This window comes from Scyliorhinus torazame, chromosome 4, assembly GCF_047496885.1.
Source record: "Scyliorhinus torazame isolate Kashiwa2021f chromosome 4, sScyTor2.1, whole genome shotgun sequence".
Lineage (NCBI taxonomy): Eukaryota > Metazoa > Chordata > Chondrichthyes > Carcharhiniformes > Scyliorhinidae > Scyliorhinus > Scyliorhinus torazame.
The window spans coordinates 196,613,020-196,639,978 of NC_092710.1; the positions used below are offsets into that span (position 1 = coordinate 196,613,020).

Below are 26,959 nucleotides of genomic sequence, written 5' to 3' on the forward strand. Positions count from 1 at the left end.
AAACCCTAAGTTCTGGAATTTCTGTCTTCCTTCAAGATGCTCCTTAAAACCTACCTCTTTGACCAAGCTTTTAGTCATCTGTCATAATATCTCATTGTGTAGGTTTTGTTTGATAACTCCTTTGTGAAGAGCTTTGGAACTTTTTATTACATTTAAGGTGCTGTGTAAATGTAAATTGTAAAATATTTAATCCCTCAAGTGTTTTTGTAATTTGTATCTTGACTGCTACTAATTGTATGAACCTGTCTGTAAAGTTAATACAAAGGAAGCCTAGAGATGTGGGGGATGTTTGTTAGCATTGATACAATATTTACTGGTGTGGTTAATAAATCCTTTGAATTTAAATATTTCAGTTGGTACTTCATCTAGCTGGAGTCTGAAATCATGAAGCCTCAGTGCCTTTTCAATTTAAAATGCTGCTAAGAGCCAAACTGTGTCACCTGAGAATAAATTTGCTTGTACGCTATTTAAATCCCAAATTTTAGCCTCAAAATCTGTTGTGATAGGATACATTTGCGGCTTTGCAATCTGCTGTAAGAACCCTTTATAATTTTTAAAACTTTACATCAGATGAGGGATATTATCTTCAAATAAAATACTAATGGTGCTTTTGAGCAGTAACTAATTATGGTGTCTCTTCTTCTCCCCCCCGCCCCCCCCATTATTTATTAGGTGCGAAGGTAATCGTAGGAGTAAATAAGTATCGCCTGGAGAAAGAGGAAACTGTTGATGTGTTGGTTATTGATAACACTGTTGTGCGTAATCAACAGATAGCAAAACTGGAAAAGGTAAGTTGTTTCCACAGTTGTTGCAGCCAGTAGAGCTACAACATAATATTGTACTGACACTCATTATAATGTTGTGGTTTCTTTAATTTCTGCGGAGATCTTCAATTAAGATTATGGTAAGAGTTTGGAAGATCTGCAAAAACCAAAGCAAAATAAAAGGTTGTTTATACATTTTTTCTGAGGTTTCTGTGGAAGGTTAGGAGTCCCCTGTGGAAATATTACTTTTATTTTACTGTTGGCTATGCAATAATGCTAAATTGTAAAATGCATATTTAGACCAAGTAGAAAACTGGTGGAAAGAAGTAAAGAATGTTTCCTCTTTTTTATTTCTGTTAATTGGATTAATACTATGGTTCAGCAAGCAATGTGCTTGATTCAAAGAATATCTTTCTTCAACTTAGCTTAAAGCATCCAGAAATCGCGCAGAGGTAGAACAATGCCTTGATGCCATCACCAAATGTTCACGCTCAGGAGAGAAAAACCTGCTGGCTCTTGCAGTGGAAGCTGCTCGTGCAAGGTAAAGCAAGGCTCCCTAATGCCAAGAATGAATATTTGAGATCTGATGCATTGCTAATCACAGAGCTGACTATATTTGGCTTTCAGATTTGGTCAGTCAACTCATATGTGAAGTCAAAGTGTATTCTTGTCTTGAAACTTGTATATAAGTTAGTTATCTCCTTCAGTGTCCTTTTAGAAAAATGTTCAAATACTTCGAGATTCTTTTTGCTCTCCTTATGATTTAGACTTTGCTTTTGACTTGATGGATTTGCAAATAAGGTGTTGGAGGTGTAATTTAATATGTTTTATAAATAATAGTGACCTGATATTTGGAAAAAGGAATAGACTTGCATTTATTTCTGAATCTTCCACATTTTACAAGATGTCCAATCTTCAATTTCCATCCAAATTGAATATGATGTTAGCTGCCCAAAGCTGGAGTGGCAGGGAGGATGGCAGGACCGTTTCGAGCCTAATGTTACATACAAAAAGCATTAATGCAGCTTGCTGGCTGTGGGAGGGTGAGAGCTTGCAGTGATAAGCATATTTTTGTTGAGCTAGCAGGAGTACTCTTGTTCACTGTGGACCCATAAGACATACGAGGATAGGTATGATTCTCTATGATTCTATGATAAGAGCAGAATTACGCCACTCGGCCCATTGAGTCTGCTCCGCCATTCAATCATGATTGATATTTTTCTCATCCCCATTCTCCTGCCTTCTCCCCATAACCCCTGATCCCCTTATTGATCAAAAATCTATCTATCCATACTTGGACCCATAGAAATACTCCCAGAAAAGTATTTCTGCTTTTTTTTTGTTGAGCGATCATCTATGGCCCCTTGAAGGACTGCTGACCCAAGATTCTCAATGCCTCGTAACAATGGGCAAAGTGTGCATGGTGCACGTGTTGCCTATTTGTACCAGAGAATTGCAAACCAAGTCCACGAATGGCAAAAGATTGTGATTTGCATTGCTAAGCAATCCTTGTGCAAAAACTGGAAGGGCTACTCCCCCTTTCACAGGCTCCGCTGAAAACTGCTCCAGGCTGTATTAATAAGGTAACCAAGGGAACACCTTCCCTTCCCCGTTCCTGATTTTTAACTGTCAACCACCCATTTTTTGAACAAGGGTGGCTAGCCTTTGAAAGTTGCCTGCAATCTTGAGTAGAGAAAGAAAAACACCCGTAAACTCACAATTTTCTGACCTCCGTGCTAATATCTGAGTAAGGCTGACAACTCACAGAGAAGCAATAATAGACAAAAGGATGCTGAGCATAGATCACTATATTCTTTTTCTTGGGCTATCCACTAGGGTCTTTGTTTAACTGTCATGGAATAATGTAACATGACTGAAATATTAGGCGTATTTCTGTCATTTTGAGTTTTAAGTGACATGGCTTGGGCAGGAAAGTGTTGTTTATTCCACTCCGGAGGCTGGCACGACAGTGCATCAGATCCTCTGTTCCTGACCTCATTAATTATGCACCCAAGTGTTTTAAGCTGTTATGCACTGTCGGTACTTGGATGGTGAATAGACCACCATTGTGTCCATGTACCATATTCAATGGGCGCCCAACATCACTGATGGACCTCCTGAGAACAAACCTATATCTCCAGGAACATTTGAAGCTAGAAAAGATGGACCCCTCCAGGACACCTAATCAGGAGTGACTTGCTCAAACTGAATTTATATCATGATGAAATGCATCAACAACATCCAATAACAGGATTATTTTGATGGGAGGGGAGGGATTACAATAAAATCTTTATTATAGAATCACTACAGATGGAGGCTATTCGGCCCATCGAGTCTACACCGACCCTCTAGAAGAGTACCTTACCTCTGCCCACTCACCTACCGTATCCCTGTAACAAAACCTAACTTGCCCATCTTTGGACACGAACGGGAAATTTTAGCATGGCCAGTCGACCTAACCTGCACATATTTGGACTGTGGGAAGAAACCGGAGAACCCGGAGGAAACCCACATAGACACGGGGAGAATGTGCAAACTCCCCACAGTCACCCAAGGCTGGAATTGAACCCTGTTCCCTGCTGTTATTTGGCATACGCAGTGAATAGATGGTTCTGGTTAATCAAAAATGCCAGTTCATAGAGTGTTCGATTTATCTGTGGAATACCGCACAATACTCATAGCATGTCTACACCTCCCGCTGCCTTGGGGAAACGGGCAGCATAATCAAAGGCCCCTCTCACCCTGGTTATTATCTCTACCAACTTCCTCCATCGGGCAGGAGATACAAAAGTCTGAGTACTTTATGAATGGCGACGCTGCTGGGCTGTCGTTTTGAGCAGGCGGCCTAATAGCAAACTCCTGCGGCCGGCCAGCATCTCTTCTCTTCCCCCCCCCCCCCCCCCCCCTCACCCCTGGATCCCCTAACTAAAGGACCCCCTAAATAGTGAGACACCTCTTCCCTCCTCCTCTCTCTTCCCCCCCCCCCCCCCCCCCCAAGATAAAAGGCTCCTGTCTGGAAGCTAGAGAGAAGTCCAGACCGTGGCAGTGACAGGAATTACAGTTGTAACATTTACCTGGAGGCACCAAGTGTCCATTGCTGGAAAGAAAACAGTTTGGATCCATTAGCTGCAAGCATTCATCCATTTCTGGTAGTGGGCTGTGAGTGACATTCTTCCACACAATAGCTGCAGCCTTGCTTCATTCATCTCCCTTCGTGCGTGAGTGACTCTTAAATGTTGAAACCCATGTTTACAAACATCAACCACTTCAAAGAGAAGTAAGTGCATGCCAATCACTAAGTGTATTCCAATCACTCAAGCATGTGATTGCAATGCACTTAAGTCTCTTTGGTTGCTCATTCTTGGAGAAGAATGTTGATGCATATTCTTTTAATTTGTTGTCATTCTTTTGCACCAAGACTGGCTACAGTCAACCTGCGTCTTTCAAAGTAGAAAGAGATATCCTTCCCTATTCTCTCCACCTTGGTAACACTATTTTTCTACTTTGGTAATAATATATTAATTACAGTTGAAAACTCAATCTTTTTCGAAGTCAGTTAACATAGACTGAATCATTCCAGCTTAGTGACTCAATGAATAAGCTGAAGTTTTTTTTTAACTTCCTCTACCCAGAAGGTTCCACCACCATCTCATAGAATTCCTACAGTACAGAAGGCGGCCATGCGGCTCACCGATTCTGCACCGACCCTTCGAAAGACCATCCTATTAGGCCCAATCCCCCACCCTATTCCGGGAACTCCATCCTAAGGGGCAATTTAGAATGGCCAATCCACCTAACCTGCAGATCTTTGGACTGTGGGAGGAAACCGGAGCATCTGGAGGAAACCCGCGCAGACACTGGGAGAATGTACAAACTCCACACAGTCTGTTACCCAAGGTTCGTATCGAACTCTGGTCCCTGGCATTGTGAGGCAGCAGTACTAACCACTGTAACACCATGTCTCCTAAGATTGCATTGTGACAGATTCACTTTCCCTTTGCTTAGAGGTGAATATTAGTTAGAGATCAAGTGGTATCATTGCTATGGAATTTCCACACAAGATGATCTGGCGAGTCAATCAGTACGTAATTCTAGGTGCAATATTTCAGTATATGAGGGGCTGCTCTCCTTCAAAAAGGTCTTCCCCATAATTGCAAGAATTTTGGACTGATGGATATTTGAAGAAAGTGTAATGCAGCAGCATTGTATTTCATCTCGTATACTTGCCGTTGTAGCTTCTGACTAAGGAGGATTTCTTTTCTCCAGTTGCTCTGTTTTCTGCATTTTCAGCATAATGATTTTATGTCAATGGACCAGTTATGTTTATCCTTATTTACAGAGTTGTTGACTGAATAATAGAGGTTGAATCTTTGGTGTTCCAAGGTGTGATCCTGGGATTAACAAATACTTCTTTTGTAACGTGGGTTTTCTGGACAATGTAATGGGTCACTAATTGTTCTCCAGGACAGTGCTAAATCACTGATATGCCGCCAGAAAAAAATGAGAAACCTGGGCGTCATTCTCCGACCCCCCGCCGGGTCGGAGAATGGGCGTTGGCCGCCGTGAATCCCGCCCCCCGCCGAAGTCTCCGGTACCGGAGATTGGGCGGGGGCGGGAATCGGGCCGCGCCGGTTGGCGGGACCCCCCGCTGGATTCTCCGGCACGGATGGGCCGAAGTCCCGCCCAGAAGTTGCCTGTCCCGCCGGCGTAAATCAAACCTGGTATTTACCGGCGGGACTAGGCGGCGTGGGCGGGCTCAGGGGTCCGGGGGGGGGGGGGGGGGGGGGGCGCAGGGCAATCTGGCCCCGGGGGGTGCCCCCACAGTGGCCTGGCCCGTGATCGGGGCCCACCGATCCATGGGCGGGCCTGTGCCGTGGGGGCACTCTTTCCCTTCCGCCTCCGCCACGGCCTCCACCATGGCGGAGGCGGAAGTGACTCTCCCCACTGCGCATGCGCGGGAAACTGACAGCGGCCGCTGACGCTCCCGCGCATGCGCCGCATTTCCGCGCCAGCTGGCGGGGCAACAAACGCCATTTCCGCCAGCTGGCGGGGCGGAAATCCCTCCGCCGTCGGCCTAGCCCCTCAATGTTGGGGCTAGGCCGCCAAAGATGCGGAGCATTCCGCACCTTTGGGTCAGCGTGGTGCCCGTCTGATTGGCGCCGTTTTTTGCGCCAGTCGGCGGACATCGCGCCGTTGGGGGAGAATTTCGCCCATGAACTTTCCAATAAATCTTTCAAAGACAAAATCAACAATTTGGAGCAGGCTCATTAAGATAAACGGTGATATAGATATTGGTGTAAAAACAAAAGTGATGGTAAAACTCAGCAGGCCTGGCAGCATCTGTGGAGGGAAAAACAAGAGTTAAAGGACATAGCTGCTAGACTTGGACTACTAGTCGGAGGTGAGGGAACCAACAAGAGGGGAAAAACATACTTGACCTCATCCTCACCACCCTGCCTACCACAGATGCAATGGTAGAAGTGACCTTGTGGAGACATCGACCCGTCTTCACATTGAGCATACCCTCCATTGTGTCATCGCACTTTATGGGATAGACTTTGACCAGATCTAGCAATTGAAGACAGTGGGCCATCAGCAGGAAGTAGAATTGTACTCAACCACAATCTAACCTCATGGACCGACATATCTCCCATTCTACCTTTGCAACCAAGCCAGGGGATCAACGCTGGTTTAATGAAGGATGCAGGAGGGCATGCCAGGAGCAGCACCAGATATTCCTAAAAATAAGGTGTCAAACTGGTGAAGCTACAACACAGGACTAATTGTGTGCCAAACAGCACGAATAAGAAGTAATAGACAGAGCTAAGTGATCCCACAACCAACAAATCAGATCTAAGCTCCGCAGTCCTGCTATATCCAGCCCTGAAAGGCGGTGAACAATTAAACAACTCACTGGAGAAGGCTCCACAAATATCCCCACTCTCAATGATGGAGGAGCCCAGCGCATCTATGCAGAAGATGAGACTGATGCATTCGCACCACTCTTCAGCCAGAAGTGCTAAGTGAATGATCCATCTTGCCCACCTCCAGAGTTCCCCAGCATCACAGATGTCGGTCTTCAGCCAATGAAATTCATTTCACATGCTATCAAGAAATGGCTGAAGGCATGGAATATTTCAAAAGCTATGGCCCTGACAATATTTCGACAACAGTACTGAAGACTTATGCTCCAAAACACGGCGCACCCCAGCCAAGTTGCCCCAGCACAGCTCCAACAATGGCAACTACCCAGCAATGTGGAAAATTGCGCAGGTTGTCCTGTACGCAAGAAACAGGACAAATCCAACCCGGCCAATTACCCCTCCATCAGTCTACGTTCGACCATCAGTAAAGTGATCAAAGGGGTCATCAACAGTGCTATCAAGCGGCACTTACTCAGCAATAACCTGCTCACAGAGGCTCAGTTTGGTTTCTGCCAGGGTCAGGACCTCATTACAGCCTTCGTTCAAAAATGAAGAAAAGAGATGAATGCCAAAGAACAAAGAAAATTACAGCACAGGAACAGGCCCTTCGGCCCTCCAAACCTACAACGATCATGCTGCCCGTCTGACCTAAAGCCCCCTACGCTTCGGGGACCATTTCCCTCTATTCCCATCGTATTCATGTATTTGTCAACACGCCCCTTAAAAGTCACTAGCGTATCTGCTTCCACTACGTCCCCCAGCAGCAAGTTCCAGGCTCCCACCACCCTCGTACTTGCCTCGTACATTTCCTTTAAACCTTGCCCCTCGCACCTGAAACCTATGCCCCTAGTAATTGACTCTTCCACCCAGGGAAAAAGCTTTTGACTATCCACTCTGTTCATGCCCCTCATAATCTTGAAGACTTCTATCAGGTTGCCCCCTCGACCTTCTTCGTTCCAGTGAGAACAAACCAAGTATCTCCAACCTCTCCTCTTGGCTAAATGCCCTCAATACCACGCAGCATCCTGGTAAATCTTTCCTGTACCCTCTCCAAAGCCTCCACATGCTTCTGGTAGTGTGGCGACCAGAATTGAACACTATATTCCCAAGTGCGGCCTAACTAAGTGTTATAACCTGCCTGCTTACCATTCATAGATTCATAGAATTTACAGTGCAGAAGGAGGCCATTCGGCCCATTGAGTCTGCACCGGCTCTTGGAAAGAGGAACCTACCCAAGGTCCACACCTCCACCCTATCCCCATAACCCAGCAACCCCACCCAACACTATGGGCAATTTTGGACACTAAGGGCAATTTAGCATGGTCAATCCACCTAACCTTCACATCTTTGGACTTTGGACTTTGGCTGGGGACTAATGGCAATCCCACAATCCTGTGGGAGTATGAGCTTCCCCAATGAGGGGGGCGGAGAAATCATTAGCAGACTCCCTGTATAAATAAAGCTGGCCAGTTTGGAACTAGCAGGAAGGAGTAAGCAGCAAGTGAGGTTGCTGCTGTTATGTATATATATGTTATTGTAAATAAATGTTATTTCTTGTATCCTTGAAACTCGTGCTGGATTCTTCGTGGCCCTCACAAAACTAAGGTTCTATAAAGCTGCAACATGACTTGCCAATCTTTAAACTCAGTGCCCCAGCCGATGAGGGCAAACATGACTGCATTCTTGACTGCCTTCTCCACCAGTGACCTGTGTACCTGTTCACCCAAATCCCTCTGCCTATCAATACTCTTAAGTGTTCTGCTATTTACATGCCATTTCCCATGTGTATCAGACCATCCAAAATGCATTACTTCACATTTGTCCAGATTAAACTCCATCTCCACCCAAATCTCCAACCGATGTATATCCTACTGTAGTCAGAAACGCACTCTTCCAGTGCGACACTCTGTCTTCTATGACTGAGCCAGTTCTGTATCCATCTTGCCAGCTCGCCTCTGATCCCATGCGACTTCACCTTCTATACCAGTCTGCCATGAGGGACCTTGTCAAAGGCCTTACTGAAGTGCATGCAGACAACATCCACTGCACTACCCTCATCAATCATCTTTGTCACTTGCTCGAAAAACTCGATCAAGTTAGTGAGACACGACCTCCCCTTCACAAAACCATGTTGCCTCTCGCTAATACATCCACTTATTTCCAAGTGGGAGAAAATCCTGTCTCAAAGATTCCTCTCCAATAATTTCCTATCACTGATGTAAGCTTCGCCGGCCTGTAATTACCTGGATTAACCTTTGCCACCCTTCTTAAATAAAGGAACAACATTGGCTATTCTCCAATCCTCTGGGACCTCCCTGTAACCAGTGAGGATTCAAAGATTTATCTCAAGGTCCCAGCAATTTCCTCCCTTGCGTCTCTCAGTACTCTGAGGTATATCCCATCATGCCCTGGGGACTTGTCTGGCTTAATGTTTTTCAAGACGCCCAATAACACCTTTTCTATCTCAATGTTACCCAAACTATCTACACACCCTTCCCAGACTCATCATCCACCAAGTCCTTCTCTTTGGTGAATACTGACACAAAGTACTCATTTAATACCTCACCCATTTCCTCTGGCTTCATGCATAGATTTCCTAGCCTGTCCTTGAGTGGACCAATCCTCTCCCTCGTTACCCTCTTGCTCATTATATATGTATAAAAAGCCTTGCGATTTTCCTTAATACTGCTGATCAATTACTTTTCGTGACCCCTTTTAGCCCTCCTTATTCCTTGCTTAAGTTTCTTTCGACTTTTCTTGTATTCCACACTTGCTTCGTCTGTTCCCAGCCTTCGAGCCTTGACAAATGCTTCCTTTTTCTTTTTGACCAGGTTCACAATATCTCTCGTTACCCAAGGTTCCCGAAACTTGCCATACTCATTCTTCATCCTTACAGGAATATGCCAGTCCTGAATTTCTATGAACTTACTCTTGAAAGCCTCCCATGTGCCAGATGTTGATTTGCCCTCAAACATTTGCCCCCAATCTATATTCAGTTCCTGCCTACTATTGTTATACTTAGCCTTCCCCCAATTCAGCACCTTCACCTGAGGACTACACTTAACTTTATCCATCAGTATCTTAAAGCTTACTGAGTTGTGGTCACTGTTCCCGAACTGCTCCACTATTGAAACGTCGACCACCTTGCAGGGCTCATTCCCCAATACCAGGTCCGGTACGGCCCCTTCCCTATTTGGACTATCTACATACTGTTTCAAGAAACCCACCTGGATGCTCCTCACAAACTGCCCCATCCATGCCCCTAGCACTAAGTGAGTCCAAGTCAATATAGGGGAAGTTTAAAATCACCCACCTCAACAATCCTGTTACTTTTACACCTTGTCAAAATCTGCCTACATATCTGTTCCTCACAAACTGCCCCATCCATGCCCCTAGCACTAAGTAAGTCCAAGTCAATATAGGGGAAGTTTAAAATCATCCACCTCAACAACCCTGTTACTTTTAGAACTTGTCAACATTTGCCTACATATCTGTTCCTCTATCTCCCACTGGCGGTTGGGAGGCCTGTAGTAAACCCCCAACATTGTGACTACACCCTTCCTATCCCTGAGCTCTCCCCATATTGCCTCGCTGCATGAGCCCTTGAGGTGTTCTCCCACAGTATAGCTGTGATATTCACCTTAACCAGTAGTGCAACTCCTCCACCCCTTTTACATCCCCCTCCATCCCACCTGAAACATCCTGGAACATTAAGCTGATAATCCTGTCCTTCCCTTAACAAAGTCTCTGTAATGGCAACAACATCATAGTTCCAAGTACTAATCCAAGCTCTTGGGTTCATCTGCCTTGCCTGTTACACTTCTTTCATTGAAACAAATGCACTTCAGTCCACCAGACCCTCTTTGATCAGCAACCACACCCTGCCTGCTCTTCCTCTGAGTCTTACTGGCCCTAATCTTTAGTTCCCCTTCAGTTAATTCACCTTTGTTTTAGTTCCCACCACCCTGCCAAACTAGTTAAAATCCTCCCATGTAACACTAGCAAACCTCCCGGCCAGAATATTTATGCCCCTCCAATTTAGATGCAATGCGTCCTCCTTGTACAGGTCCCATCTGCCCCGGAAGAAATCCCAATGATCCAGGTATCTGAAACCCTCCCTCCTACATCAGCTGTTTAGCCACGTGTTGAGCTGTACTATCTTCCTATTGATAGCCTCACTGGCAAGTGGCACAGAGAGTAATCCTAAGATTACAACCCTAGAGGTCCTGCTTTTTAACTTTCTACCTAACTCCCTAAACTGCTGCTGCAGGACCTCATCACTCTTCCAGCCTATGTCGTTAGTACGAATATGTATCACGACTTCTGAATGTTCACTCTCTCCCTTCAGAGACATCCTGGATCCTGGCACCAGGGAAGAAACATACCATCCTGAAGTCTCTTTCACATCCACAGAAGTGCCAATCTATCCCTAACTATCGAGTCCCCTATAACTATTGCTCTGGTGCTTATCAACAGAGCCAGCCATGATGCCACTGCTCTGGCTGCTGCTACGGTTATCACCTGATGTGCCGCCCCCCCCAACAGTATCCAAAACGGTTTACTTGTTAGAGAGGGGGACTCCTGCACCGACTGCCTGCCCCTTCTAGCGGTCACCTATCTATCTGCCTGCACCTTGGGTGTCACCATATCACTAAAACTCCTGTCTTTGATGCTGTCCACCACCTTCATGCTCCTAAGTGCATCCAACTGCTGCTCCAACCTATCCATGAGGTCTATGAGGAGCTGCAATTAGATACACTTCCTGCAGATGTGGTCGTCCGAGATGCTGGAAGAGTCATGGATCTCCCACATCTCACAAGTGTAGCACTTAACCCCATGACTGACATTTCTATCACCAATTAAATTATTTAAGAAAATTTATTGAACTCTTATCTTCACTTATCGCCTTCACTTATCGCTGCAGATACCCGAAGTGGGTCTTTTTATCACTTAACCTTCCCGGGATGCTCTCTGAATCTCTCCCTGCAGATTAACAGTTACAAAGCAAGAAGAAAGAAAACAAAACAAAATGGAAAAAGCACCTCCTCCCACTCTTCACCGAATTATCACACTGCTCCAAATTACCAAGTTTCAATCCCACTGTGGCTGCCTCTCTCAGGCTGTCTCCCACCATGTACTGAGAGTGCACTTATGCCTCTCTCTTACATAGAGCTCAGCTGGGTTGAGATGACTTGTACACCAGTTAGGCTGGTGCCTAAACAGAAGAATGCAATTGCCTCCAATCAGGCTTCAGGTGATTGACAGTTAACTGTTACTCGGCTATTTGGGTTGGGGCAGCTCCTTATAACTGGGGGGAAAAAAACAGGAAAATTATATTTCCCACTTATCTCTTTATACCACACTGCTCCAAATTACCAAGTTTCTTAAGCACTCTGGCTGCCTCACTCAGAGGTGAGATGGGAATGACTGCTCTTGACATCAAGGCAGCATTTGACCCAGATCAAGGAACCCGAGCAAAACTCTAGCCTATGGGAATCAGGGGGGAAACTCGCCACTGGTTGGAATCATGCCTGGCACAAAGGAAGATGGTTGTGGTGGTTGGAGGTCAATTATCTCAGCCCCAGGACTTCACTGCAGGTGTTCCTCGGGGTAGTGTCCTCGGCCCAGCCATCTTCAACTGCTTTATCAATGACCTTCCTTCCATCATAAGGTCAGAAGTGGGGATATTTGCGGATGATTGCACAATGTTCAGAACCATTCACAATTCCTCAGATACTAAAGCAGTCCATGTTCAAATGCAGCAAGACCTGGACAATGTCCAGGCTTGGGCTGATAAGTGGCAAGTTACCTTTGTGCCACATAAGTGCCAGTCAATCATTATCTCCAACAAGGGAGGGTCCAACCACTGCCCCTTGACATTCAACATCTCTGTTGGCATTAACATCTCTGAATCCCCCACTGTCAACATCCTTGGATGTACCGGTGACGAGAAACTGAACTGGGCGACCCATATAAATACTGTGGCTACCAGAACAGGTCAAAGGCTAGGAATCCTGTGGCGAGTAACTCACCTCCTGACTCCCCAAAGCCTGTCCATCATTCATAGGACATAAATCATGAGTGTGATGGAATACTCTCTACTTGCCTGGATGAGTGCAGCTCCAACAACACTCAAGCTTGATGTCATCCAGGACAAAGCAGCCCACTTGATTGCTATCTCTTCCAGAAACTATTCAATCCGTCTACCACTGATGAACAGTGGCAACCATGTGTACCATGTATAAGATACACTGCAGGAACTCACCGCATTTCCTTAGGCAGCACCTTCTAACCTCACCACCGCTCCTTTTACTGTCGCTAGGTCACAATCCTGGAATTTCTTCCCTAACACCACTGTTGTGTATCTACATCTCGGCGATTGCAGCAGTTTTTGAGAGCAATTAGGGATGGGAAACAAATGTTGATCTAGCCAGCAATGTCCACCTAGTCCCATAAATTAATTTTTTTAATGTTCTGAGTCTAATGGATTCCTTGGAACTAGATATTGGGATTCTGGGTTGTGTGCAAAAAGAGGAAAATGCACACCTGATTCAACTAAGTAGGATGTTCGACTCTGCTTACAAGAACAATTTCTACTGCTGCAGTTTTAAAGAAAGCACAAAAACTCCTTCCTGAAGGCAATTGGGCATTGGCAAGAAACTCTGGCCTTGCCAGCAACGTTCATATCCCATGAAAATAAAATCAAAATTGCTGCCTGCCCTTTGGGGAATCATAGAATCATAAAATTTACAATGCAGAAGGAGGCAATTCGGCCCATCAAGTCTGCACCGGCTCTTGTAAAGAGCATCCTACTTAAGCCCACACCTCCACCCTATCCCCTTAACCCAGCAACCCCATCTAACCCAAGGGCAATTTAGAACATAGAACATTACAGCACCATTAGCCCAGTACTCTGTCTTCCTGTTATTCCTTCCAAAATGAATCACCTCACACTTTTCTGCAATAAACTCCATTTGCCACCTCTCAGCCCAGCGCTGCAGCTTATCTATGTCCCTCTCTAACTTGTAACATCCTTCCGCACTGTCCACAACTTCACCGACTTTAGTGTCATCTGCAAATTTACTCACCCATCCTTCTACGCCCTCCTCCAGGTCATTTATAAAAATGACAAACCGCAGTGGCCCCAAAACAGATCCTTGTGGTACACCACTAGTAACTGGACTCCAGTCTGAACATTTCCCATCAACCACCACCCTTTGTCTTCTTCCAACTAGCCAATTTCTGATCCAAACTGCTAAATCACCCTGAATCCCATGCCTCCGTATTTTCTGCAGTAGCCTACCGTGGGGAACCTTATCAAATGCTTTACTGAAATCCATATACACCACATCAACTGCTTTACACTCATCCACCTGTTTGGTCACCTTCTCAAAGAACTCAATAAGGTTTGTGAGGCACGACCTACCCTTCACAAAACCATGTTGACTATCTCTAATCAAATTATTCCTTTCCAGATGATTATACATCCTATCTCTTATAAACCTTTCCAAGATTTTGCCCACAACAGAAGTCAGGCTGACTGGTCTATAGTTACCGGGGTTGTCTCTACTTCCCTTCTTGAACAAGGGGACAACATTTGCTATCCTCCAGTCTTCTGGCACTATTCCTGTCGACAAAGATGACTTAAAGATCAAAGCCACAGGCTCAGAAATCACATAGATTACATAGAATTTACAGTGCAGAAGGAGGCCATTCGGCCCATCTAGTCTGCACCGGCTCTTGGAAAGAGTACCCTACCCAAGTCCACACCTTCACCCTATCCCCATAACCCAGTAACCCCACCCAGCACTAAGGGCAATTTTGAACACGAAGGGCAATGATGACATAAAGATCAAAGCCAAAGGCTCAGCTATCTCCACCCTAGCTTCCCAGAGAATCCTTGGATAAATCACATTGGCCCAGGGGACTTATCTATTTCTACACTTTCCAGAATTGCTAACACTTCCTCCTTATGTACCTCAAGCCCTTCTAGTCTAGTAGCCTGTATCTCGGTATTCTCCTCGACAACATTGTCTTTTTCCTGTGTGAATACTGACGAAAAATATTCATTTAGCACCTCTCCTATCTCCTCGGACTCCACGCACAACTTCCCACTACTGTCCTTGACTGGCCCTACTGTTACCCTAGTCATTCGTTTATTCCTGACATATCTATAGAAAGCTTTAGGGTTATCTTTGATCCTACCTGCCAAAGACTTCTCATGTCCCCTCCTGGCTATTCTTAGCTCTCTCTTTAGGTCCTTCCTAGCTAACTTGTAACTCTCGAGCGCCCTAACTGAACCTTCACGTCTCATCTTTACATAAGCCTCCATCTTCCTCTTGACAAGTTTTCAATTACTTTAAACCATTTAGCATGGCCAATCCACCTAACCTGCTCATCTTTGGACTGTGGGAGGAAACCGGAGCACCCGGAGGAAACCCACGCAGACACCACACAGACAGCGACCCAAGTGGGAATCGAACCTGGGACCCTGGTGCTGTGAAGCCATAGTGCTAACCACTATGCTACCGTGCTGCTCTACGGTGTATGGAAATGCGGTGAATCTTATACATGGTTGCCACTGTTCATCAGTGGTAGACGTGGTTGTAAATTGGATCAATCAGCTGATGCACTTTAGAATGATATTGTATCAAAAGAGCACTTTCATACATCAATAGAGGAAAGGATTGACAATATAAAATCAATCATCATAGTCTATTTTGGGAAGTAATATCGAGGATTTGGAGGTCAAGACACCCAACTTTTCTTACATATATATTTTTGCCCAATCCCACTTTACCGTGTCTATTTAATTTAACAACAATCATTGGCAAACTGACTAATTATATTAACTCATTTATTTAGATGTACAGTTGGAGAAATTACAGATGCAATGAAAAAAGTGGTTGGTGAACATCAACCTCATAATCGCATGGTGAGTGGTGCGTATCGACAAGAATTTGGTGACAGTGAAGAAATGTCTATGGCAATAAACCGGTGAGCTAAAAATTAAGTTAATAATATTTATAGTTTTTTGAGGGGCTGATTAACATATAAAAAGAAATCATTTAATTTAATTCCTGAAAACGTATTTTAATAGACAGTTATTCCTCAGCAAATGTATAATTAAGATGGGTGGCAATTATTTTGAGTTAATTTTTCCAACTGCCAGTAAGTTTATTAGAAATATTATTTTTCATTTTGTAAGCTTCCTGTTTATTCCTTTATTTCCCCTTTTATTTTGCAGTTATACTATTTGTAATTCATGGATGCATAATGGACATGTATCTTTAAGTCGAGCAGCAGAATTCAGAAGTTACAGGAGAGAACACTCTGCTAGTCTCTGCTGGTTTAAACAAGTGCTTTAGACTTGTTGGCTGGCACCAGAGAGAGAAATGGGGTGGGACTCAATTTGATTGTCCAAAAGGCCTTACTCTGCCCGGTAATAGGTGGTGATTGGACTCTTCTTTTTTCCTTTATGATTTTATTTTACAGCTTTCTTCCCCTCCGAGTGTGTCTGTCATGTTGTGGGTGGGGGCAAGTTAAGGCAGGGATTAGGAATCAGATAATAGTTAGCCAGTTGTATTTGCTGCATGTTTCATTATAGTCCTTGTTGTAAATAAACAGTAATTGTGTTTACATTTATAAGCCTAATGACTGTAATTATTGGGCTGCCAAGGGCCAAAGACTTTGGGTATTTTTCGAAGAACTATTGGCTAATTCACTTGTGTTGTGGCTCTGGGTCAATTGGGGCTGGAGTTGACCGCGCACTAGCCCAGGGTATCATAACAATTTTGCCAGGAGGGGGATTCGGGTTGCACAAACGTTATGTGCCCTTTTCATATACTTCCCCACTAGCAGAACCGGGGCGGGATGTGGCCACAATGGGCAGGACCCAGTCTTGCAAGGCTAAGTGAGTTTAAGAACCGACTTAGCCGTGCTGATGACGGATAGATCGGCTTCCCGGCCTCCGCAGAGACCCCAGCAGGGCACCAATCAGTACTGGTCCCCACACGGAAGGTACCTGGGGAGGTCTCCCAGGCGATCCGAAGCCCCCGGCAGGGTGGCACCCTGGCACCAGTGCCACCTGGACACCTTGGCACTGCCAGCCTGAGCACCCTAGTGACGCTGCCAGGGTGACAGATTGGAAGTGCCAGATGGCAAGCTGACAATGTGCCTGTAGTGGGGATTGCACCCAGGGGTGCCCTGTCAGCATTAGATGGTGTGGGGGTGGGGGCGAGGACCATCCAACAGGTGAGTTAAGGCATTGGGGGAGGGGTGGTCTGGGGGTTGCATCGGGGGTTTTAGAGATCGTCCTGAAATAGCGCTGCTTGCGACCTCATGGGGTGGGGTGGCTACAAGTGCTGGTAATGACCCCACTAATCCCACCCAGAACAGACTCAGTTTTATTTTGGTTAGATTGCGCCTTATGTCAATTACTTTGAAAATGCTCCAATAAATTGCCCCTAAACCTATATGTTTTCAAGATTGGTTTATCATCTTGACTCTCTCTCCATCATCTAACCCTTGGAGTCCGAACATTCTGCCAAATTTGCACTGCAGCACTGCACTGTCTCCAAGTTTATTCAATCAACATAAATGTACAAAGTTATATATTTTCTTCAAATGTTTTGAAGATGTTCATCGAAGGTTTAGTAGGTGTGATTGTGGGGTTGAGGTTACAATCCGATCAGCCACTATCTTATTGCATGGCTGACCAGGCTCGAGGGACCAAGTGGCCTACTCCTGCTCCTAATTCTTAAGTTTGTTTGAAGTGTCAACTGAAATTTGTCATTTGTTTGCTGATAAGTAAATCTGGCTTTGGTCCTTTTATGTATAGGATTGAAAAATTTGCAGAGACTGAAGGCCGTCGACCTCGTCTGCTTGTTGCAAAAATGGGTCAAGATGGGCACGACAGAGGAGCAAAGGTTATTGCAACAGGATTTGCTGATCTTGGCTTTGATGTGGATATAGGACCACTGTTTCAGGTAGTTTAATGGATATTCTAATTTGAGGTAGAAACTTCTTTGAATTCCAATTTAGTTATAAAGAAAAAAATTACCAATTTAGTTTCCTGTAAGGGCAGAGAACATGATTTGACAATTACATATTGCCAAGCAGGTATGCATCCTGTGGATCATTTCAAGCTAGATCAGCTAGTAAAATGCATCATATTTTTAAAAAGGTCACCTTAGATGATGCAAAATAAAATGACTCATGGTTCCAGTTGTCTGAAGCTGTGGTTTCCTTCTTAATTCTAAATGATGGGCACCCACTGCTGTTTGTTTGTTTTCCTTAAAACCCAAAAGGTTAAGTTTAGTTCTGTTATAATTTTCCACCAGCTGTCTCTCTCCTTTCCATAATGACCACCTACATTTTAAACAAGAAAATGGATGTTCTAAATTGCATCCCTCTGTGAAAGTTGCAATCTCACTACTAATTCTTTCTTACTCAGCACTTACTACTTACTGCAGGGTGTCGATAAAGGCTGAGGCCACAATCTACATGATTGTTTGGAGAAATTAATTACCTAAACTGAATGAGCGCAAAGCTTTGCATTTGACAAGTTTCCAATTCCACTTCCATTATTTGCTGTTGAGGATATGACATCCCTTGACTGTAGCTTGTTTCATTTCTGACGATTCGTTTGACGATGTATAGCAGAACAAGTTTGACTGTCACTTTTCGTTTTCCATGGGTTAACTGTGGGATAAGCAACCATTTTATTAGAATAAAACTGAGTACTAAGTTCAAAACTGCAGCCTTCCCTGAGAGCACAATCAACTAAAAATTGTCAGCAATTATTCTTTTCAAAATATATGCAGATAGGAGATATCTTTGTACTAAAATTCTCTTGCACAGTTTGCATTCTACTATTTATTTTTAATGATCAGTATTAATCAAGAAGACGACAGGGTTGCTGATAAAAGCAACTAAACACAAATGATCCATGTATAGAAACACAGAAACATAGAAAATAGGAGGCCCTACGAGCCTGCTCCGCCATTCATTATGATCATGGTTGATCACCCAACTCCATAACCTAATCCTGCTTTCCCTCATAACATTTGATCCCCTTCGTCCTAAATGCTATATCTAACTGCTTCTTGAAAACATACAATGTTTTCGCCTCAACTACTTCCTGTGATAATAAATTCCACAGGCTGACCACTCTCTGGGTGAAGACATTTATCCTCATCTCTGTCCTAAATGGTCTACCCCGTATCCTCAGACTGTGATCCCTGGTTCTGGACACACCCACTGTTGGAAACATCCATCCTGCACCTACCTTGTTTGTCCTATTAACATTTTATAGGTTTCTCTGAGATTCACCCTTCATTCTTTTGAACTCCAGCGAATACAATCCCAACCTATTCAATCTTTCCCCATACGTCAGTCCAGCCGTCCAGGAATCTGTTAAACCTTCGCTGCATTCCCTCTAGTGCAAGAATAATGCAGGCGCTGGTTTAACACAGTGGGCTAAACAGCTGGCTTGTAAAGCAGAACAAAGCCAGAAGCGCAGGTTCAATTCCCGTACTGGCCTCCCCGAACAGGAGCCGAAATGTGGCGACTAGGGGCTTTTCACAGTAACTTCATTGAAGCCTACTTGTGGCAATAAGCAATTATTATTATTATTATCCTTCCTCAGATAAGGAGACCAGAACTGCACACAATATTCCAGGTGTGGTGTCACCAAGACCCTGTATAATTGCAGCAAGATCTCCCTGCTCCTATACTGGGATCCTCTCGCGATGAGGCCAACATACCATTTGCCTTCTTTACCGTCTGCATGCTTACCTTCAGTGACTTGTGTACGAGGACACCCAAGTCTTGTTGCACATTCCCCTCTCCTAATATATGGCCATTCAGATAATCTGCCTTCTCGCTTTTGCAATCATAGTGGATAACATCACATTTCTCCAAATTATACTGCATCTGCCATGCATTTGCCCACTCATTCAACTTGTCCAAATCACACTGAAGGATCTCTGCATCCTGTTCACAACCCACCCTCCCACCCAACTTGGTGTCACCTGCAAATTTGGAGATATTACATTTTGTTCCATATTCCCTTTGCACCCCGCCACCAATTGTCTTGTGTGCATGTGCATGTTTATTTTAACCATTCAGTAAGAAAGTTAAAATGAGTTCAGAGATCAGATGCCGTGTGACCAAGCATCTAAGACTCTGCCACAAGTATTGTGATGTTACAGATCAGAAAATAGCCAGAGTGCTATTAGTTGATAATGATGTCTAAAATCCTGCTTCAGTTTTAAAATAGTTAATGGAAATATTATCATTGAAATACACTCATATTTAATGCTAATTAGAAGATTATTACAATGTCATCAGACCTCTACAAACACTATTTTATTTCCAGACTCCGCGAGAGGTGGCTCAGCAAGCAGTAGATGCAGATGTACACTGTGTAGGTGTCAGTTCATTGGCTGCTGGGCACAAAACCCTTGTTCCAGCACTGATTAAAGAGCTCTATGATCTTCGGCGCCCTGACATTTTGGTCATCTGTGGTGGTGTGATTCCTCCTCAGGTACTATATTTAAGATGTAATTTTAGGGTCACTCTTGTACTGTGAATAATGATGCATGCGCTGATGTTGAGTGGGTAGTATAATCATATTTCTTTTGTCAGGATTGCATTCGATGGTGGCAATTGGAAAAAAAATGTATGGTTATGCTAACCATTTTTGTTTGTAATTGTAATATTAATCATTTAGACATAAGGAAATGGGGAAAACACTTGTGAAAACAGCCTGCAATATATCACTGCCTGAAAAATGTAGTGATGATCATCAGAATTATTGTATTCTGTAACAGGAAGAAATTTTATTGGTTCTCATTTGGATTTCCACTTTAATATTTTAACTACATAAAAGACCAAGATTTTTCTGATTCAGTTTTCTTCATCTAAAATTCGCAAATCTTTGAGGATTTGGGCCAATTTTGATGGTGCTTTGAGATATTTTAACTAGAGGATAGGTGTCACAAAATGTTAGTTTGACACATTAGGGGTGCGATTCTCTGAAATGGAGACAGAGTGTTCGCGCCGTCGTGAACGCCGTCGAGGTTCACGATGGCGCGAAACGGCCCCTATCCCGACCGATTCATGGCCCGAAAATGGGCTAGGAGTCAGGCCTTGGTGGCGCGTAAAGGCGGCGCCGCATACATGACGCGGCCGACGCCGCATAACTGGCGTCACCCGCGCATGCACGGGTTAGCCAGCACCAACCCGCGCATGCGTGGTTGTCGTCCTCCCCGAGTCCGCCCTGCAAAAAGATGTCCGACGGATCTTGCGGGGCTGCGGAAGAAAGGAGGTCCTCCTTCAGAGAGGCCGGCCCGACGATCGGTGGGCACCGATCGTGGGCCAGACCCCATTTGAGCCCCCCCCCCACCGGTGCAGGATTCCCCCCCCCCCCCCCCCCCACCGGTGCAGGATTCCCCCCCCCCCCACCGGTGCAGGATTCCCCCCCCCACCGGTGCAGGATTCCCCCCCCAGCGTTCCCGCGCTGTTCCCGGCGGCAGCGATCAGGTGTGGACGGCACTGGGGGAACCCACCATTTTGGGCAGGCCGCCTGGCCCATCCGGCACTGAGAATTGCGGGGGTACCGGTGAATTGCCATTTTGGCTGTCTCGGGCGATTCACTGGACCGCGCCGCGCAAAACGCGATTGTGCCGATCTGGCCGCTTCCGTGAATCGCGGGAGGGCATCGGACCAGCGTCACGGGAAAATGTGGCGACCCAGGCGATTCTCTGAAACGGCGCGGGAGCAGAGAATCGCGCCCTAGGTGTCACAAAATAGTAGGATATTATTTAGGTCCATAAAATGTAAATCGATTTCTGAGTTTTAAACATGGAGACACTGGAAATAAAAGCCAGTAATTGATGTAAACCTTGTACATGACATTAGTTAGGCTACAGTTGAATTATTGTGCACAGTTCTGGGCATCTTACTGTAGGAAGAATATAAAAACCATGGCAAATGTAACAAATACCTGGTTCAATTCAAATGAATCAAGGTTATAGTTATGAAGGACAATTTGCAAAAAATCACTATGTTCTCGCAATCCTGATTCTGTAAGTTATTTAATTGGAGTCCAAAGATATACAGGTTAGGTGGGTTGGCCATGCTAAATTGCCCCTTAGTGCACAAAAACTTAGGTGGGGTTACGGTGATGTGATGGTGGAGTGGCCCTGGGTAGGGTGCTCTTTCAGAGGGTTGGTGCAGGCTCGACGGACCAAATCGCCTTCTGCATTGTAAGAATTGTATGAATTAACGTTTTTGTTTGTATTCATTAGCAACACGGCATTGCAGTTTCCTTTATTTTCCCCTTAGCCTAAGCTGTGGAAGCCCAATTTAAATTGTGAATTAAGTGTTCTGTCTTGCAAAGATGGAAATGCGCATGGCAAATTTGCACTGACATAAAGGTGACTGGCTTGGGTTGTGGTTTGTCATCTTACGATTTTAACTGACTTGTCTGTGAAGATTAATATCAAACCAAAGAGTCAGGAACCAAAAGTTAGGGGTGATTGAATGCTTTGTCAAAGAGGTAGATCTTGAAGTAGAGAGGTAGAGATATGCCTCGGAAATTCAGCAAATCTATTGGCAGAAACCTTGGGCGACATTCTCCGACCCCGCGGCGGGTCGGAGAATCGCCGGGGGGGCCGCGCTGCAGAGAATCGCCGCCATTGGGGCCAGTGTGGTCAGCGCGGCGCCGGAGCGGGCCCCCCACCACGATTCTCCGGTCCGAATGGGCCGAGCGGCCGTAAAAAGAACCCGAGCACCACCGGCGCCCGCGAATTATTACGATCCCAGACCAAAACCCAACAGTGACTAGGATACTAGGACAGAGACCCCAATGTTTTATTTTAATTTTGTAAGACTGTGAGGAAAAGATACCTCACTCCCAAGAGTGATTTCACGCAAAATAAGGATATGGTATTTTAAAACCAACTTTATTACTAACACAGTATTAAAATACCTTTAACTTCACACAAGAAAATATCTTACAATTATAAACAATGCTAATCAATAGTGACACAATCAACCTTAACTGCTATCTTTATTTCCACTCAAATAACAAAACCATCTCGGATCCCAATCCACTATTCAGTTAGCACTCATGAATTCGTGCTGTCTTGAACACTCCACTTTGTGAAAAAGAGATCTTTTGAGACTGCTTAAAGAAAGAGATCTGACATCCTGTCAGAATAATGTAGAATCTTTGGCTGTGTTTCTTCAGACCTTCTCAGTTCACTTTCCAGCCAAAAACTAACCTGAACTTCACCATCTGTCTGCTTCAAACCCTGGGTCCTCCCATTAACTACATCATCTTACTAACTGAACACAACATCTCAAATGAACTATTTTGCAGGGAACCCTCTTAAAAATAAAAGTCCATTAACCCAAATGTTTATGATGCTTTGACTGCACCTCTGGCTCCAAAAAGCCTAACTGCCTAACAAGCCTAGCTGTCTTACAAACCAGGATATTTAAAAACACTACTGCAGCAGTCATACACACACTAACCCAGGCTTTTAACCCTTGCTGCACCAAATACATATAATACAATATATCTGAAATTCCTACATTCATCACACGACTAACTGAATAATGATCTGTACAGGGAAAGGAAAATAAACCATTACTGAAGAAGCACCAGTTGAGTTCAGATGGTTGAGAGTAGAACAATGCACAGGCAGTCCCATAGAACTGGATGTTAGAGAAGCATTGGAGAATAACGAAATGGTGCATTTTACTGAAAGCTTGAGAGCAAGGATTGCACCATGGTAATGTCACGGGGTTTCATTTGTTACTCATGTTTCAGTACTAAGAAAGACAAAGTCTGAACTGGAGGTATTTGACCAGTTTCTGAGATGGGAGATGTAAACCTGTTGGAGGACTTTAGAGAGAAAGCACAGATTAGAGATGGGATGGTGTTAGAGTGAACCAGTGGATATTTTTAAAATGGGGGTCATGACTGAGGTTTTGAAGAGGAGAAGAACGATGCCTGAGGAAACTGAACCATTGATCGTGGTAGCAATCACTTGGCTGGGCAAGGAGGTAGGATTAGGAAGAGCAGTTATATATCCTCCGGAATTAAGTGAGACTGGAATTGAGGAAAAATGCACAAGGTGAATATGATGATGGTAGAAGAAAGACAGGTGAGAAATTACAAAACAAAAGTATTTCTGATGATTCCTACTTTTGCGGGACATACTAATATTTGGAAACCACTGGAATAGAAACTTAGCAAGTTTAACTAACTTGGAGAAACAAATTTAATCAACTAAAGGATCAGGGCATATGCTTTTTCAGTATTTGGTACAGTCTTGATCCACAAAGGAAAAAGGAACAGCTTTTCTGAATTGTTTGATACTTAAAACTGGAAGCATAGCAAAACTTTAAGAGTTGACCTTGTGATCACCCAGTCTTTCCAAATGCTCATCAATTAAGTATTTTAAAACTCAAAATTCTAGTTTTTTCCAATTTGAATATAATTCCGTTGTAGGGATTCTCTCTCGCTCTTACTCCCCCACCCCCTCTCGCTCTCTCTCGCTCCATCTATCTCTCTATCCCTATTTCTATACCTCAACGTGGCATACCCAAAAAGGAAAAAGCTTCTACTAAGAAAATGCACAAATTTGGGTACGTCCAATTGATATATCTGAAACAGAAGCAGGATAGTGCTAACATTTTTTTCTAATTCCTCTAGGATTATAACATCTTGTACAAGGCAGGCGTTTGCAGCATCTTTGGTCCAGGTACCAGAATTCCAGTTGCAGCTGTACAGGTGCTTGCTGACATTGAGAGAAATTTGGTCAAGAGGCAGCAATTAATGTGATTGTGGATGCTAGTGAATACTTTTTATTTCACATATGTTATGAAATTTGTTTTCACTGATGTCAGTCAAAAATAACTTGAAATACATTTGTCTTCTGTACTTTCTGGGAAAGTTTGTAGATTATCAATGTATTGTAACTATTTGTATTTCAGTTCACTTACTGATTGTAAACTCTGATCACATTGCAAGCTTTTACAAAGATGTTATAACAGCTCTTGTGTAAATGGCATATTGTTACTTAAATGTATAAATTTAAGGTAAATGCCTAATATATTTTTGGAATTTAATTGAATTTGCATAATTAATGACAGCAAACAGTTACAGTTTCATGTCCAGCTATACAAATAAAATTCTGAAAATATTTAATTATTTTTGGTCCACACTTCTACTTTGCATGTTTTAAATATCATTACCAGAAAAAGACATTTCAGAGACATGAGGAAAATTGGGACATGTCCAAAAAAGATATTAGGAGAAATGAACTAGTTTGAGAGTACGGTTTTGAAGGAGTATCTTAAAGGGAGTTTCAGCGATGAGTCAAGGGAGGGAATTCTACAGAGGCTGAGGATATGGTTGCAAATGATTGTCAACGAGTAAGAGTATGCCCAAAGACCAGAGTTAGCAAAACAAATTTGATATCGTCTGAACTTGAACTATTTATAAAAATATAGAAAATAGCAGGCTATTTGTTCCATTGAGTCTGTGCTGACCGGAACAAAACAATTTACGTACATTTCTTTCTGCAACCTCTGCACATCACTGGAATATAAACTAGTTTATTTGGTCTGAGAAACTAATTCCTGAGCAAGTGCATACCATTGGCATGATGGTATAGATTTGACTGGCAGCATGGTAGCATAGTGGTTAGCACAATTGCTTCACAGCTCCAGGGTCCCAGGTTCGATTCCCGGCTGGGTCACTGTCTGTGTGGAGTCTGCACGTTCTCCCCGTGTCTCCGTGGGTTTCCACCGGGTGCTCCGGTTTCCTCCCACAGTCCAAAGATGTGCGGGTTAGGTGGATTGGCCATGTTAAATTGCCCTTCGTGTCCTAAAAGGTTAAGTGGGCGTTGCTGGGTTACGGGGATAGGGTAGTTACGTGGACTTGAGTAGGGTGATCTTTGTAAGGTCCGATGCAAACTCGAGGGACCGAATGGCCTCCTTCTGCACTGTAAATTCTAATTCTATGACTCTCAGCCATATTGGAAATACTGCAAAGTTTATAAGATTTCTATGTTTTGTGACTCTGTCTTTACATAAGGGTAGAATAGAGGAATGAAGAAGTGTCATATGAGCTGCTCTAAATCCTGCTGACAACGTGTGGCTTTGTTATTAAAGGTGATGATGGACAGGTTGTATTACTGGGAAGAAGGTGCAAGATGTTCACGCCTGCCAACCATGACCAGAGCAGCTCGCCTTAGAGTGGACATATTTTTAGTCTTCAAGTCTCTCAAAGAGATATTTGGAATGTCAGGCTTTATAAATGGTTATACTTTAAACTGTCTATTCAATTCCAAGATGGAATGGATTTGGGGGGTCCAGAAGATACCTAATTTGCATTTCTACCTGCATAAAAGGCCTGTGTGATTCATGTAGCCATGAGGATGGGTTTAGGAAAGGGTGGAGTCCATAGCAAACCATTGTATGGTTTACATGTTTCTCAAGATATCCCTGAACCTGCACCAATCTGAGAAAGCAGAGAGACGGAGCCAATCCGTCTCCATTGTTCGCTGGAACCTCCTGCTCCAATTAAACAGACCAGATTTGTGAGGATTTAAGCAATGCTAGATTTGCTTACCTTTAACTAGAGGGAAGAATCTCCAATCTCTCTAATAGAAAGTCCATTTTAAGATTAGAAATTACCCGCTGGAAGGAAAGCAAGCCATCGGGGGAGCCGAGAATAGCTTTAAACTGGTTCCTTGGAGAATTAAGTGTCCTTTTAAGGGACAGATATTTGTGGAGTTTAGAAGAGTAAGAAGCAATTTTATTGAAATGGAGGGGAATGTTGATGATTTTAAAAGTTAAATAGGGGATCTTTTCTGTAGTTTAGAATACCAGTTGCCCACTGAATAGTGTTTAGACAATGATGCTTTTAATTTGTTTATTACAGTAAAACTATTAACTTGAATTCTTAGCATCTGATCCTTCCACTCTCACTGGAAATTCAAATATCTTTTTACGTTATTATTCTCCACAGTAACACTGGCAATTTGCATGAAGCCCTCGGACCTACACCATTAATTCATTTATAATGGACAAGAAAGAAAGCTAACAGCTGAAAAGTTTTTTTTCACAAAATGATACTCCCTAAAAAGCAACGGCATGCAAAATGATTGTTATAAATGTATAACAAAGGGGAAAGTGATAAGCAAAGGCTTTGTCTCCAATAAAATTTGAAAAGTAATTAACTAAAGT

General features: G+C 43.9%; 1 protein-coding gene across 2 annotated transcripts in view; it reads left to right on the plus strand.

Moving 5' to 3' along the window:
* mmut (methylmalonyl CoA mutase) overlaps positions 1-24,914 on the plus strand; it is a 75,903-nt gene extending 50,989 nt beyond the window's left edge. For both annotated transcript variants that reach the window (XM_072499065.1, XM_072499066.1), the window contains 6 exons: positions 673-788; positions 1,190-1,305; positions 15,554-15,685; positions 17,529-17,676; positions 20,070-20,237; positions 24,420-24,914. In XM_072499065.1, coding sequence (XP_072355166.1) covers positions 673-788; positions 1,190-1,305; positions 15,554-15,685; positions 17,529-17,676; positions 20,070-20,237; positions 24,420-24,548 — 809 coding nt within the window. In that variant the 3' untranslated portion in view covers positions 24,549-24,914. The remainder of the gene's footprint in view (positions 1-672; positions 789-1,189; positions 1,306-15,553; positions 15,686-17,528; positions 17,677-20,069; positions 20,238-24,419) is intronic.
* The last annotated feature ends 2,045 nt before the right edge of the window (positions 24,915-26,959 follow it).